The 17,465-nt window shown below is 42.7% G+C and overlaps 1 protein-coding gene across 1 annotated transcript in view; it reads right to left on the reverse strand.

The window, feature by feature from the left end:
• Window positions 1-899: 899 nt before the first annotated feature.
• Window positions 900-17,465, reverse strand: part of LOC106084940 (thioester-containing protein 1 allele R1) — a 36,932-nt gene continuing 20,366 nt past the window's right edge. The window contains exons 6-9 of the mRNA XM_013248919.2: window positions 15,363-15,450; window positions 5,336-6,404; window positions 2,084-2,608; window positions 900-1,545 (exon numbers count right to left, since the gene is read on the reverse strand). Coding sequence (XP_013104373.2) covers window positions 961-1,545; window positions 2,084-2,608; window positions 5,336-6,404; window positions 15,363-15,450 — 2,267 coding nt within the window. The 3' untranslated portion in view covers window positions 900-960. The remainder of the gene's footprint in view (window positions 1,546-2,083; window positions 2,609-5,335; window positions 6,405-15,362; window positions 15,451-17,465) is intronic.

Genomic DNA, 17,465 nt, shown 5'->3' on the forward strand with positions numbered 1-17,465 from the left:
CAAAGTTCGGCCCGGCCGAACTTAACGTCGTTTTACTTGTTTCAATAGCTGTCGTCTTTGGACCAAATTTTAATAACAATCGGACAACAATTGTATCTTGATCACATGAATACATGGACAGACAGACATACGGATAGACAGACATAGCTAAATCGAATCAAGAAGGGGTTTTCAACCGATCGGCGCGCTTATCAAGGGGTCTAGCTCTTTTCCGCCCCAGAGCTAGACAAAAGGACGGACGGACATGGCTAGATCGACTTAAAATGTCATGACGATCAAGAATATATATACTTTTTGGGGTCTTAGACACATATTTCGAGGTGTCCCATGGGCGTTTGTCGCTCATGCCCATAAATCGGACTGCCTCGACCCGAAAGGCTTCGGGTTAACTAAGTTTATTGACGGCTGTTCTCTGGCCTTCATTGCCAAATCGTCTGCCATTTCATTCCCCCTCAGACCGTTATGGCCCGTCACCCAAACGATGCGGATTGTGCCATCCTCAGAGAAGGCGTTAATCTCCTTGTTACACTACACCTTTATTGACCAGAAAGGAATTTCAAAAAATTTTTATGCTGAAACTCGGGCGTTTTCCGTGCACTATTGTAAGCGTGTGCTTCCTCCTCCACACACTGCTTCCTGTATGGAAGCAGTATTTTTGTGTGTTTGGCACGTCCTTTAATGAATAAAAACAAAACATATTGCAAAGATTTCATTGTCTCCATTTTGTGCTTCTACAAGCGCTGGATTGGGTTCATAGTGGAAGCGCATTCACGTAGAGCATTGCCTTATAATTTCACAAGAAAATTTACAAATCTTAATATTATGAGGTGGGAGAGCGATTAAAACATCCGGTTCTTTTCACTCATCGGTTTCAGCAGAATGAGTACGAATTTAGAAAGTAAAGTTATTTTTGCCCAACCTGTCTTAACAGTTTGGCAGCGTTTATTTACACAAAATCATCTAAAGTTTGTACATAACAGAGTTACGACGTTTATCATTGTAGAAATCATACATTACTATGGGTGAGGGCTTTAGCGATTCCACATCGTGACTTTTATCTGCCAAAATTGTAAGACACTGTTCATTGTGGCCCTCCAAGCTTTCAAAGTAAATTAAAATCTTTGTTGCTGAATTCTGTACATCTATTCGACTTATGTTTTCTTCGTCTCTCAATTTCTCGATATTTGCATTGTTCGAAGTGAATCCGGAAGGGAATTGTACTTCCAGTATGACCATATTGGTTAACTTCTCTTCTTCTGTCAAAGGTTTGTATGTAAAGCAAACTCCTAGAGACATGGATGTCGATGAAGCCATTTTTGCAATAGGATTAATGATGAAATATTCGTAGACTGAGGTAGCAAACATTCGCGGGACTACGCGAGGTTGACTTGCGGTGGTAGTTTCTTGAATAGCTGGCTTTTCTGTTTGAGAAACTAACCTTGAAGTTGGCGGGGAATCGCTTACATAAAACTGATAGGTGAATTGAAGATACACACGACCCTTGCCAGCAATTTCAAGTTTTACCGAACGTGTATTTTGAGGCAGCTGAAAAAATAAATAAAGTTTTATAAAAGTATCATAGATAATAAGAAGCCCCGGTAGCCGAGTTGGCAGAGTTTTCGGATTGATAGTGTGGGGGTCGTGGGCTCGATTCCCATGAGAGACCTTGGTCTGTCGCTAATGTGGTATCACAATGGGCCACTCTTATTTAACCTAACCATCATCGATAATAACTTCAAAATGCAATACAAATGAGAAACAATAGCTTTGAGCCGTTTTATATCAAACATGGACAATGGTACCGATTGAAATAGAACCTTCCATACCAATGAAGACATGCAACATTCTTCATCTCAATTCTGCTCCAATTGAGCAGAATGAGCAATGTCAAATTTTTCAGGTTAGGTTAGGTAATAGTGAGAGTACGTTACAGACCAAAGTCTATCTAAAGAATTAAACCCCCTGTAATGCGAGTACGCTGCCAACGTGTCCAATCGTATATGCAAATTTGCTCTGGAACATTCCAGAGGGCAAACTTCTCACATATCAATGTTTATAGAACCATCTCTTTGTTTTTACATACCTCCTCGCTCTGCAATATAAGCTCGTTGTCAACATCAACCTGCATAATATTCTCTTTAAGATTTTTTTCTTTACTATCACAGGCAGTGTAGTGCACCTTCACTCGATTGTCCTGCGTAGGCGTCAATTTGCCGGCGTACTTTATTAAAGCCTGCAATCCAATTACAGTATCATGTGTCGAACCAAATCCTCCCTTACTTGTACGTTGTTTGATCAGCCAATTAAAGATGGGCAAGTATGTACTGCTAGGACCTTCGGGCATGGCCAACAGAATATAAGCGGTTATCTCAACATCATTGGCACTTTCTTCATTCTTGTTATTACTTGTCCACCATTTAAGACCATTCTCTTCTCGGGCCATTGAATCCAATTTCTCGAGTATATTCTTAGCCTGGATTTCATATCCAGCCTTTTGAAATGTGTTGACCATTATAGCCAGTGAGTATATATCATGGACATTGTTGATGTTATTTTTGAGAAAAGTCATTCCTTTTCGGATGGCATCATTGAATTTTCGAGCATATTTCTGAAATGAAATATGGAATGGAATAAATTGCATGCTTAATAACTACACAACTGGAAGTTGAACAAGTAAAAAGGCATTAAGTTTGGCCGGGCCAAAATGTGGATATCTACCACCTCGGATATATATATCATAATACGTTGAAAAATATTTCAATTATGAGTCCATAGAAATTATATCTAGGTGGTCAAAACTTCACCATATTCTGGAAGGCCATCTAAGGGTCTACACAAACCATTGTACCAAATTCATTCAATGCACCTCTTATGGGCTTTAAACCTTAAATCGGTATATATGGCAACTACATCCAAATCTGGATCGATGTGGGCCATATTCAACAGCATTATCGAGGAGCCTAAACGCAACAACAGCATCCCAGCTCCAATATTGCCAGGCCAGTGGTGGGAAGTGTATCATTTTTGCAACTGAACTGCAGCGGTCTCCGTGGCAAGATCGATGAGATTGTGGATTTTATGAGTCGGAAGATAATATTAGTCATAACGATCCAGGAGACATACCTGACCAACACCTGCAGCATGCACAGTTGTCACGGATACAACGTAAGAATAATATAGACCCATCTCGCCTGCGCCTGGTGCTAGAGATCCCTACACGGAGTACACGGGGATAACAGTCAGGTCCGGTCAAGAAAGAGCTATACAACGTGTACATACCGCCGCTTGGTAGCTGTGTCCCAATTAATGGCCAAGCTTAGAACCCTAACATATGTGGGTTATTATCTGGCCATAACCGTCTGGTTCTAGGGGACTTTAATGCGCATAACATTTCATGGCATTCTCCCCTAGGTAACGACGAGCAAATTGTAGGCTCCACGATTTGCATGATGAATGAATGAGGATGCCCCCACTAGGATTACGAGGAGGTGCAGCAGCTCGTCAGACATTTCCATTGCATCCCCTGATCTCCTGAGTGACGTATCCTAACAAGCCGTCATCTCCTTGGTTTCAGACCACCTCCCCACAATTCTCATCATTCACCGACCACCAGACTTCATAACCTATGAGCGCCGGACGTTTATCAATCAGAAGAAGAGCGATTGGGCTGGCTTCAGAGAGTGTACCAATCTCCTATTCAGTGAACTGCCACACCCCTCGGATGTACTAGTAGCCGAGAAAAAATTCCCAGACATCATTAACGCAGCAGCTAATCGCTTTATACCACGGACGGTCGAATACCCCAAGTGCGGCCCAATTTCTCGGCGCTGGCAGTGGTACTCGCAGACAAGAGAGTTTAACCGTCAATTTATTGTGCATCTCGAGAGAGACAGGGCAAGGAGAAGAGCCATTCGCGTATTCGTCGTCTCCGAGCCGATGGACAGTCATCACATTTTACCGTGGGCGAAGTTACGAATGTCATCCGTGGCACCAAATCATTCGAGGCGTCCCTGCATTGATGTTGAAAAATCAGGATTCACCTGGAGTTGAGTACCTTACCACTGTCCTCAACCTGTCTTTGAACACTCTTATAGTTCCCGATGTCTGGAAAATGGGCAGAGTGAACCCGCTACTGAAGCCTGGAAAGGACCCGAGTTTTAGGGAGTCGTACACACCGATCCCCCTTCTCTCACCAGTAGCAAAGACGCTTGAGGCACTACTCCTCTTGAGCCTCGTAGCAGAATTTGCATTCGCCGAGCATCAACATGGATTTCGAAGACTGCATAGCACGGCAAATGCTTTGCATGCCATCACCGCACACATTTGACGTGGCTTCAATCAGCCCAGGCCATGTGATAGGACGGTCCACGGGAAACCGGACCTATCGAAGGCATTCGACACGGTCAGCCATGCTAAACTGTTTGAGGACATCCTCATCACGTTCCTCCATTCAGGCCTGAAACGCTGGGTAGCGAATTATCTGTGTGGTCGACAGTCATTTTTGGAATTTAGGGATAAGAAGTCGAAGCATATTTCCGGCACTGTTTAGCCTCTACATATCCTCCATACCACCCCCTCCAGACTGCATAGAGATCGTATCATATGCGGACGATTATACGATCATGGCATCAGACATCAGGGCCCCCATCCATTATTGACATCTGCGATAGGTTGAACGTCAATCTCAACAAACTTGTCTCGTATTTCGCTGCAAGAAATCTGAAGATATCTGCCACCAAATCTTCAGCCACATTGTTCACTACAAATACGCGTGAGGTGAATACCGAGCTGACTGTGATGGTCGATGAAGAAATGATTCCGACCATCAAGTATCCCAAAATACTTGGCGTCACATTTGACAGCTTTTACACATTCTCCCCACATGCCATAGCAATTTGCGATAAAGTCAAAAGTAGAAGCAAGGTCCTCGAGTCCCTTGCTGGCAGCACTTGGGGTGCAGACAAAGAAATCACATTGACGTACAAAGCAATTGGCCGAAGAGTTCAGAATTTGTACAGAAATGTCTGATATCCGAAATTTGGTTCACTGAGTATTGGAAGCACCACTAAATTTTCATTGCGAGTATCATATGCAGTCAGTATTCTCTCTCACTCTTGAAGCCGCTGATTGCGCGACTGCAATTGCAGCTCTCAACTGAGCTTCCCAGGATAATAATGAACATTATACGTGTAGGAAGTCAAAGTTCAAACCTTGCGCTATTCAGAGTAATCCACATTTAAATACTTCGATTAGGATTAGTATTTCTTCTGGGAGTTACAATAACCTGTACCACAGTTATGGTGGAGGGTATAAAGATTACATTTTGCTTGCTTACCTCATCTTCCAGAAATGTTAACATCACAAAAGCCGTAAAACCATATTGATTTTGATGGGCAGGTTGAAAGAGGTGTCCACGATGGGGAAAACTGCCGTCATCCAACTGTTGGGTTACCAAATATTTAAGACCTTCCTCAACAATTTTCGGTTCTATGTCTGAATGGGGAATGGCTTTCGCGAAAAATCGGACAACATATGCGGTAAGCCAATTGCTTTCTGTGGATTTGTTGGGACCAAATACACTAAAGGCTCCATTTGGATGGCGATAGGTAAGTTCCTGCTGATAGCCAATGTCAATAAAATTTTTTGCTTTGCTCACTAATGCCATGTGGTTGCTGTATTTGCCCATTGCCTTTAGATAGTCCAATATCAAAATATTCGGTACCAGATTAACCATATTTTGCTCTCCGCATCCTGTGGGCTTTTGCACCAAATGATCCAGATTTTCCAAAGTTGAACCCATTATATCGCCACTCACAGATAAAATTATGTATTCCGAATCAGTAACAATATCACGAGGTATATGGGTGTAAAACGTAAAATGCCTAGGTTCTCCGCTGGACAAAGTGAATAACTCATCCTGATTATAATTGTGAGCTATTCCTTCAGGTTCGACATTAAGTCTGTGTACCACAGCGTCTGAAGTTACAGAATTTTTGGCTACAATACGAATTTCAACATAGCCCACCTTTTTGGGCTGTATTCTAAATACTACACTTTTTCCATTATTTGCTGGAACAGTGATAGTTCGAGAATCTTGTTTCAGAGCTATGGGTTTGAGTTGGTCGTCTATTAATTGGAATTTCTCATCGTTATTACCAATAATGACTTCCGTTTGATGACTCTGCTGTAGGTAGTTAAAAATTGTAACAGGTATTGCCAAAATTTCTCCTCTTTTTACTGAATAAGGCAGTGTGACACTTATGAAGAAGGGCTGAAAAGCCTCAATGTCTAGAGAGTGGTCTAAAATTCCAAAGCCAGTCTCATCGTTTACCGAAAACGCTCTGACAATCCATGCTGTTATAGTATCTGGCACTTGAAAAGTGAGGGCGGTGTTCTCCTTATTTCTAGAAAAAAGATATAAAATTAGCTTTAAACAAGTAAAAAGGCATTAAGTTCGGCCGGGCCGAATTTTTGGATACCCACCACCTCGAGTATATATGAAAACCCCCTTTCGGCACAATCCGGTGAAATTGGATAACTTATGCACCCAAATTCGACACGGATATTGAGTGGGCTAATATATATGTAATTATTCAGTTTTGTAGAACAAAATATTGTTCTTTTTGGTAGATATATCCAATTATAAATCGATCTGAATCATATTAAGGTCGGATATCGTGAAGTTCAGAAAATCTCACTGTTTCAAATTTCAGCGAAATCGGGTAATAAATAAAGCTTTTATTGGCTTCAGACCCCTTATCAGCAGATCGGTCTATATGGCAGCTATATCTAGATATAGTCCAATTTGAGCCATATTTAGGTCGGGTATCAGGACCTAATCGGTTAAAATATAAAGCTTTTATGGCCTTCAGACACTTTATCGGGAGATCGGTCTATATGGCAGCTATATCTAAATATAGTCCGATCTGAACCATATTTACGTCAGTTGTCGGGAGTCTTATAATAGCGCACTGTTCCAAGTTTCAGCGGAATCGGGTAATAAATAAAGCATTTATATTCTGCAGATCCTTTATCGGCAGATCGGTCTACATGGCAGCTATATCTAAATATAAACCGATCTAATCCATATTTAGGTCTGATGTCGGGAGGCTTAAAATAACCCACTGTTTTAAATTCCAGCGAGATCGGGTAATAAATAAAGCTTTTATGGGTTTAAGACCCTTTATCTGGAGATCGGTCTATATGGCAGATATATCTAAATATAGTTCGATTTGATCCATATTTAGGTCAGATATCAGAAGGCTTAAGATAACCCTCTGTTTTAAATTTCAGCGAAATCAGGTGATAAATAGAGCATTTATTGGCTTCAGACCCTATGTCCGCAGATCGGTCTATATGGCAGCTATATCTAAATATAGTCCAATCTGAACCATATTTGGTTCCTATGTTAAGAGGCGTAAAAGTACTCAACGTTTTAAATTTCAGCGAAATCAGTTAAAAAATAAAGCTTTTATGGGCTTGAGACCTTTTATCTGGAGATCGGTCTATATGGCAGCTATATCTAAATATAGTTCGATTTGATCCATATTTAGGTCAGACATCAGAAGGCTTAAGATAACCCTCTCTTTCAAATTTCAGCGAAATTGGGTGATAAATAAAACATTTATGGGCTTCAGACCCTTTATCGGCAGATCGGTATATGTGGCAACTATATACAAATATAGCCCGATATGGACCATATTTGAGTCAGATGTCGGGAGGCCTAAAACTACTCATTGTTTCAAATTTCAGCGAAATCGGATGAAAAATAAAACATATATGGGCATTAGACCCTTTATCAGAAAATCGGTCTATATAGCAGCTATATCCAAATATGGTCCGATTTGGCCCGTTCAAGAACTTAACCAGCATGTATCAAAAAGACGTATCTGTGCAAAGTTTCAGCTCAATATCTCAATTTTTGAAGGCTGTAGAGTGATTACAACAGACGGACGGACAGACGGATATCTACCAAACCTACCTGTACCATATAAGTACAATGTGGGAGCTATATCCAATGTTGATGGACTTTGGTGGATGTTTTCGGATGGGTTATTATATCCGTACCAAATTTTTGAACATTAATAAATACGGTTGACAAATGACAAAATTATTACAAATTATCCAAAATCTGAAGAACATATATATGGGAGATATATCAAATTCTGAACCGATTTCGAGCAAACTTTTTAGATAATGTGGTAGACGACGGGGAAGGCGTTGTGCAAATTTTGGCAAGATTGATCAATAAATAGTTGGTTCATGTCTGTTATTGTGTCTCCACCTAGCCGGGCAATGACAAAGGAAATGCTCCAACGTCTCATCATTTTCCCCGCATGCCCTACACATGCCGCATCACTTGCCGCAACGATTTTACTTAAGTGAGCTCGTAGTACTATGTGTCCCGTTATGATACCAATAGCCTTACCGACCTCCTTCTTCCTTCCTTTCAGTAATAGCCTCATCTTCTCACGATCTGGATCCCCCCATACTATTTCGCCGTCCTACCCATTCCCTTAACTCAGACTGCGTCGACCCAAAAGGCTTCGGGTTAACCAAGTTTATTGACGGCAGTCCTCTGGCCTTCACTACCAAGTCGTCTGCCCTTTCATTTCCCCTGACTCCGTTATGGCCCGGCACCCAAACGATGCGGATTTTGCCATCCTCAGAGAATCCGTTAATCTCCTTCTTACACTGCAAGACTGTTCGTGACTTGACCGTTCTGGTTGTTATTGCCCTTATGGCAATTTTACTGTCGGTAAAGATGTTCACACTCGACGTACACGCATTAGCACCACACCTCTTCACGCATTCCGTGATTGCCCGGATCTCCGCCTGCAGGACCGTATTATGGTCAGCCAGTCTAAAACAGAAGTCAGTCCCTGGGATCGTAATGTAGACCCTCAGACCTACTCTGTCCTCTAGCTTTAATCCATTCGTGCAACATGATCTTCCAGATAGCGATGCTAGTGTTCTGTCAATCCAAGACTGAGCCGCTGGCAACAGTGCCTCGCACTCAACCTCAAGCTTCATCTCAGGTATCCGATCGGAAACCTCTTCCCTTCCTTCCAGGTTTCCTATCGTCGCATCGATTATACCGCGATGGTTTGAGCTGCTCCCATCCTCAATCCATTCTCCCATCGCCTTAAGTCTCATAGCCGTAGTGGCTGCCCCACACTTAATCAGTATGTCAATGGGTCGGATATCTAGAACAGTCTCCAGTGCCCTAGTGGGCGTGGTCCTCATCGCTCCGCCTATGCCAAGACAACAGGTTCAGAGAACATGTGGTCCTTATGTTGCACTTTTTCTCCATAGCAGTCCACCAAAGTACAGAGTCGTAAGTAAGTATTGGTCTAATCACGCTCCTGTAGAGCCAGTGGACAATCCTTGGATTTAGGCCCCATTTCGGGCCTACGGCCCGTCTACATAGTGCCCAACATCTGTGAGCCTTCTCAGAACGCTCCTGAATGTGACACTTCCAATTCAGTTTCCTGTCCAAGATCACACCTAAGTATTTGATCTTGTCAGATATCGAAATCGTCTTATTGAGGAAACGTGGTACTTCAGTCTTCTCTAGGTTTACATTGAGACCTTTGGGTCTAGCCCAGTCATATGCCATATGCAAGACACCTTTGGCCCTTCTGCATAGCTGGTTCGGATCGTCAGTCCTTAGAAGTATTATAACATCGTCTGAGTATTGTTAAAAGCCCCCTCAATGCCAATGCATACCGCCAGTGTGTACGTTTTGGCATCGAAGGGTTCTTATATTTTATGCACAATCTCATGCGGGCATCCTCCGCCGACTTTTCCTTGACATAAGCAAGCCTTTTTTTTATTTGAGCAGTTCACTTGAAGTCCTACTCTTTATCATGGTATCCACAATGCGTTCCATGGTTTTGAGTAGAAATGACTTAAGGCTTATTCGTCTGTAGGCGTTTGGTGTCGCATAACTTGCCTTGCCGGGCTTGTGCATAAACACCACCATTGCCTCCTTTCCGAGTATATGCAAGTCCTAGGCACGCTACGAAAATATTGGCCAGATGAAGCGCCAGATATTCTGCCTCCTTCTATAGTAACGCCGGAAATATTCCATCAGGTCCGGATGACTTAAATGGTTTGAAGCTCCTAAAGGTTTCCTTCACCATAAATTCCGTAATTATAAACCTTCGATCAACGTCATTATGGCAAGATTCCGGTGTCTCCGTGAGTCCCGTCGTATCCTGTAGAAAATGGGTTTTCATCAAAAAAAGTTTCAGTTTGGACATGGGTTTTTGAGAGAAACTTTTTATCTTGGCGGCTTCATTAACGCTATCAACCTGTTCGCAGAAAAGCTTCAGGAGGCACGTTTTGCCGCTCTGGTAATCTTATTGTATTCCTTAAGCCGTGTGTAATACTCATCCCAATAAAATTACGCTTTTTTCGACGTGCTCTGTTAAAAAGTCTGCGGACCTCTTTCCCAATATTGCGAATCTCCCTGTCATCTAGGGTTTTTTCTTCAGCTGATTTGCTTTCCCGAGGAGGACAACTATCTTCAAAGGACCCCATCAGTGCAGTCGTAATCCTGTTGACATTTTCTTCAATGTCTTCTGTGCTTGAACAATCTAAATTATCTTGCCCAAGTCTTCTTCTGAGTAGCCTTCCGAATTTGGTCCAGTTGGTTTTCAACTTATCGGATTCCCCGCTGGCCGTGCTATTCTAAACCTAATGTAGCGATGGTCAGAGAAAGAATGTTCCATGGAGACCCTCCAATCTTGAACCTCATCGATTAGATTTTCCGAACATAACGTCACATCTAATACCTCCTCCCTAATCCTATTAACATAGGTAGCAGTGTTACCAATATTAAGTGTTATTAGGTCGTTACTATTCAAGAACTCTGCCAGGGCTTGGCCCCGCTTATTAGTGTTGGTACTACCCCATGAAGTGTAGTGAGAGTTCGCATCGGGCCCTATTAGTACCTCGTTTCCTGTCTGTTTTGCTTTCCTCACCAGTCGTTGCAGCTCCGACGTGGGTGGCGGTGTCCGAGAGTCGAAGGGCAGATAAAGTGATGCCTGATATGCCCCACCGTTTCCCTGTATCACCACTGTTGCATCCGACATTGACAGCTCTGGTGGAAATATATAATTAAAATTTTTATGACAAGTAACGCAGGTCCTCGGCCGAGTACCAGTGTTAGCATAGAATAATTGGTAGTTGATATGGTTCAGTCCAAAAACTTTGTTCCGGGTCGTCCATGGCTCCTGAATTAAGACAATATGAATCTTGCCATTGCTGTGATTTTCTCAATCAGAGCGTTTGTGGCAGTCTCGTTCCGGCGGAGGTTTATCTGGATTACCTCAATCATTGGTCCTCCAGTAAATAGGCATCTTGGGAGTAGGTGATGATATCATCATCTGCTCCTGTCACTGCACTGCCTGATGTTATCGTTTTAGATGCTTTGCCTAGTCTAGTCTTCCGACTCTTTATAAATTCGGTAATGGTTCCATCGTCGGGTCCCTGTTCGTTTCCATTCCCTGTGCTGCCTGATGTTTCTGTACTAGAATCTTTGCCTATCCTACTCTTCCAAATTTAAAATAAATGGGCTTCTTGGGAGTAGTTGATGGTACCATCATCGGCTCTCTGTTCCCTGGGTTGCATTGAGAGTCCCGTCGCTGCGCTGCCTGATGTTTCAATATTAGGATCTTTACCTATCCCAGTATTCCGAATCTTGAAGCCGGTGATGGGTCCGTCGTTGGGTTCGTGTTTGTTAGGCTGTGCTGGGTCTCTCGCCACTGCACTGCCTGCTCTTTTATTTAGTATAAGGATCTTTGCTTATCCTAGTCTTTCCAATATTAAGAGAGGCCGTGATTGTCTCGTTTTCAGCCCCCTGTTCGTTGGGCGGTGTTGAGTCACCTGCCATTATACGGCCTGATGTCTCAAAATGAGAATTTCTGCCTATCCTAGTCTTTCCAATCTTGAAAAAGACAGCTTTGCTCCGTAGTGCGCCATGCCTTTAGTTTTAGCCAAATTCGTGACGGAGACTTGATCAATGCCAACCACAAGGAGACTTTCTTCCTCCTTCTCCTTTCTGCGGAAGACCTCCCACTTCTCTGCGACCAAACCTTGGTTTTGCTTACCCAAGAATCCCAACATGCGTTCCGTCACAAATTAACTGCCCCATCCTTCTCACCAGGTCGAACTTAGCGCCTTCCCAGGGAGCGTGAATACCTCTGACGAGCAGTTTGACGGTATCAATACCTTCCGCCGACGCAAAACGCAGCATAAAGATTTCCCCTCCATATTCGCAGCTTATCATTTGTATGGGTGGACCTCTACAGAGTTCCACACATGTTCGAAAATCTGATCGTTAACCAGATCTTCCACTTGGGACCGATGATCTGGTGGAATCCTACCGAATGCACAAGCGATATTGATGACTGCGTAAGTCAGTTCATCTCCGTTGTGCTTCCTTGCCACTCTGGCGTAAGAGGGAGGCTCCTTACCATTCACAGCGACCATCTTCCCCTTCCGAGATGGCTGTGGCCTTAGTTTGGAAATCACAGTCCTCCATGAAGACTCAGGGGCATTTTAGCAATGTTATGCTCTCGGGAGATCTGATCTGATCTGAGCAAGCCATCGCTCACTTCTGCCGTCATCCCGATGCCCTTATCTCTCGATTCGGCTGCGATGACTGTTTCATTGACACCGTCGCTGTTTGAATCCGAGTCAGAATCGTCACTTTTACTTAAAGGCTGGGGACGAACTGTGCATTCCTATGGTACATCCGTCTCTTCCTCATTAATTAGTCTGACGACTAGTTGTGCGCTTGAAGTCGAGAGTATTGCGACTACAGGTGCCAACGCACACACACCTATAGGAGGGGAGGACAACGTAGACGGTCTCACACCTTGACGCCATGAGTCTTTGGTGTCCATTTCTAGTCTACTCCAAAACGCTTTAAATTGTTTCGTAATAGGTAGTACCTATTGCGAGATACGGATATATATTTTTTTCTTTGAAGAGAAAAAAAAAACACATACAAAACATAATAAAAGTTGGGTCCAAGTACCTGGGGTGGCCGCCCCAGCCCCAAACCCCCTTAAAATAGGTTTATTTGACGATCATGACAATGTGGGACTCAAATGAAAGGTATTCGGGAGTAGAGTACGAATGTGGTCAGAAAATAGGAATACGCTATATAATTTATTGATAACGGAAGGGGGCGGACCTTCCACCGTTACCCCAAAAATACCACCCAAAATCAAAAGTGGACCGATAAGGACAATATTGGTTTCAAATGAAAAGTATAAGGTGTCACCCCACCCCCACAAAACCGCCCAAATGGAAACATTGGCCAATAACGGATATATGGGACTCGGTTTGTTTGTTCGGTACAAACTGAAAAACGGCAGAACCGATTTTCTCGAAATTTTCACATAGTGTGTAGGATGGTCTGGAAGGAAACATAGGCTATATAGATTTTCGGTTTCGGAAGGCGGCGAACCCTCCCCCTTATGCCAAAAACACAATACAAAGTTAAAAGTGGACCGATCGGGACAATACGGGTATCAAATGAGAGGTATTGGAAAGTAGAATATGAATATGGTATGTAAATTTGACTCTAAGTACCCTTCGGGCCGCCCCCACCCCAAAACTCACCCAAACAGATATATTGGACGTTCGGGAGTAGATTTCGAATCTGGTATACAAAATCAGATCAAAATATAGGGAGTCACGCCACCCCTCAAAACGCCATAAGACCCATTAGGACGAAAAGCTACTTCGCTGAACCGATTTTCTTTACATTTTCATAGATTGTGTACGTTTGTCTTGAAGGAAACATAAGCTATTTAATTTTCATATATCGGGTGGTGGCGGACCTTCCCCCTTACCCCAAAAACGCCACCCATATCCGAAAGGGGTCCGATGGACACAATAAGGGTATCAAATGAAAGGTATTGGAGACCAGAAAAGGAATGTGGTATTAAAATTTGGGTTCAAGTATCCAGCGGGGCCCCCCAACCCCAAAATATGGGACTCAAATGAAAAGTATTAGGTAGTAGATTACTAATATGGCATAAACATTAGGTCCAAGTAATGGGATGTCGCCCAACCCCAAATACCCCCAAATGGGCATATTAGCCGACCATGGCTATATGGGACTCAAACGAAAGTTATTAGGGAGTAGATTACGAATTGCAAATTGCAAATTTTGCCCATGAACATTCCTCTAAGGAACAGGGGCAAACTTCTCACATATCAATGTGTGCAGTCCGATTCAAGTTTTAAGCTCAATGATAAGGGGCCTCCTTTTATTATAGCCGAGTCCGAACGGCGTGCCGCAGTGCGACACCACTTTGGAGAGAAATTCTACATGGCATAGTACCTCACAAATTATGACAATATGGGACTCAAATGAAAGGTATTTGAGAGTAGAAAACGAATTTGATATCCAATTTTGGAGCCGATTGTTTTGGGGTACGCCCTAAGGCACCCCCTAAACTGAACTTCATTTCCGTTGGGAATAAAGAATGAATTTGATGTCTATTTTCAGTGCAAAGTGCCGGTGGCCGCCCAGCCCCAAAACACCCTCCAGACGGTTCATATTTACCGGCCATGGCAATATAGGGCCCAAATTAAAGCGATTTGAAAGTGCAGCACGATTTTGATATCCATATTTGAGTCGAAATGTCTGAGGTGTCATCCCTCCCCTAATGATCCTAGAAGGGGCAAATTCTCACACATCAGTGAGTGCTTTCCGATTCAAGTTTAAATTCAATGATAAGGGACGTTTTTTTATAGCCGAGTCCGAACGGCGTCCCGCTTTGTGACACCTCTTTACGGAAAATGTTTTAAATGGCCATGCATGGCATTGTACCTTGCAAATGTCACCAATATTAAGAGGGGATAAACACCGCTTTGTCCGCTGTTCTCGGCAGGATTCATAGGCTACCATGGCACGAATTCGATATCCGCATTCAGGGCGAAGTGTCCCCACCCTAAAACGATATAAGAGAGAGAAAGAAGGCGCATCGGAGCGGGCCCTGTTCGGCTAGTTGTACATAAAAACGAGTAATGTTCATTTATTTCTATGATCAATGTCTCATTTGGTACATTGGTTATGTGACTTTTCGCGAAGGTTAAAAGCCATGACACTTTTTCCAGTTTGGGATTTATATAATTTAAAAAGAAAGAAAAAATTTTAACTTTTTCACAAAAGTATAACTTCTAAGTGGCTTGTGTGTGACTTTTTTCAATATTTAAATAAAATAAACGTAATTTTAGTCATTAATAGGCAAAAGCTCATTCATTCATGGTACAGGAAATTATTTTTAAGAATAAAGTTAAAAAGTCAACACCCTGTTAGCCATATCAATACTTACATGTCAATATCTTTAAATATCCATGTCTCTGGGAACAGAGTTCGAACAGGCGTAGGTGTGTTAAGGGGTGTCGGAAACATGGGAATCCCTAAAAAAAGGTTAAAAAGAGGATGCAGGTATTAATCCGACTCGTGCCACTATGGACATACACATAAGCCAGAAATCGGCTTGTTGTGGGCTCTATATACATAAAAATAAACTCGTAAAAGAAACCTAGTTAGTCTACTAACAAAATCCGTAATTGCTCTCCACAAGACGCTTCTAAGTCGGTTCATGTCTAGTATTGTATCCTCATCAAAGTGTGTGAGGGCCATGACATAGGAAATGCTCCAACGTATCATCAACTTTCCACACGCCTTACTCATGCCATCACTTGACGCATCTATTCTGCATAAGTGAGCTCGAAGTATTTCGCACTCGTCCTCAAATGACGCATTTGTCGAGTTCTTTTCACGGTATCTGAATTTACGCTACATTGAAGTTATTGGGGCTACATGAAGTTATGGTCCGATTCGTACCATAACAAAATTGCATATTGGAGCCCCTAGTAGAAGTCACTGTGTAAAATTTCAGCCAAATCGAATAAGAATTGTGCCGTTTAGGGGCTCAAAAAGAAAAACCGGAAGATCGGTTTATATGGGAGCTGTATCAAGCTATAGATCGATCCAGACCATATTACGCATGCATGTCGAAGGTCGTGGGAGAAGCCGTTGTACAAAATTTCTGCCAAATCGGATTAGAATTCCGCCCTCCAGAGGCTCAAGAAGTCAATATCCCAGATCGGTTTGAATGGCAGCTACATTAGGTTATGTACCGATTTGCGCCATACGTAACATAGTTGTTGAAAGGATACCAAAACATCTCATGCAAAATTTCAATCAAATCGGATTTGTGCCCTCTAGAGGCTCAAGAAGTCGAGGCAAAAGATCGGTCTATATGCCAGTATTATCAAAACACAGCCAAATCGGTTGAGAACTGCGCCCTCTAGCTGCTCAAGAAGTCAATATTCCAGATCGGTTTTATGGCAACTATATAAGGTTTTGTACCGATTTGCGTTATACTTAACACAGTTGGTGAGAGTGATACCAAAATACCTCATGCAAAATTTCACCCTAATCGGATGAGAACAGCGCCCTGTAGCGGCTCAAGAAGTCAATATCCCAGATCGGTTTTATGGCAGCTATATTAGGTTATGTACCGATTTGCGCCATACGTAACAAAGTTGTTGAAAGTGATACCAAAACACCTCATGCAAAATTTCAGCCAAATCGGATGAGAAGTGCGCCCTCTAGCGGCTCAAGAACTCAAGATCCAAGATCGGTATATATATCAGCTATATTAGGTTATGTACCGATTTGCGTCATACTTAACACAGTTGTTGAAAGTGATACCAAAACACCCCATGCAAAATTTCAGCCAAATAGGCTGAGAACTGTGCCCTCTAGCGGATCAAGAAGTCAATACCCCAGATCGGTTTTATGACAGCTATATTAGGTTATGTACCGATTTGCGCCATACTTAAAACAGTTGTTGAAAGTGATACCAAAACACCTCATGCAAAATTTCAGCCAAATCGAGTGAGAACTGCGCCCTCTAGCGGATCAAGAACTCAAGATCCAAGATCGGTTTATATGGCAGCTATATTAGGTTATGTACCGATTTGCGTCATACTTAACACAGTTGTTGAAAGTGATACCAAAACACCTCATGCAAAATTTCAGCCATATCGGATAAGAACTGCGCCCTCTAGCGGCTCAAGAACTCAAGATCCAAGATCGGTTTATATGGCAGCTATACCAGGTTATGAGTCGATTTGGACCATCCTTAGAACAGTTGTTGGAAGTGATACAAAAACACCACATGCAAAATTTCAGTCAAATCGCATTTGCACCCTCTAGAGGCTCAAGAAGTCGAGACCCAAGATCGGTTTATATGGCAGCTATATCCAGACATGCTCCGATTTGGTCCATTTACAGTCCCAACCGACCTACAGTAATAAAAAGTATTTGTGCAAAATTTTAAGCGGCTAGCGGCTAAGTTAGCGTGCTTTCGACAGACAGGCGGATGGACGGACGGACGACCACAGCTAGATCGACTTAAAAT

Source organism: Stomoxys calcitrans, chromosome 3 (genome assembly GCF_963082655.1).
Source record: "Stomoxys calcitrans chromosome 3, idStoCalc2.1, whole genome shotgun sequence".
NCBI lineage: Eukaryota > Metazoa > Arthropoda > Insecta > Diptera > Muscidae > Stomoxys > Stomoxys calcitrans.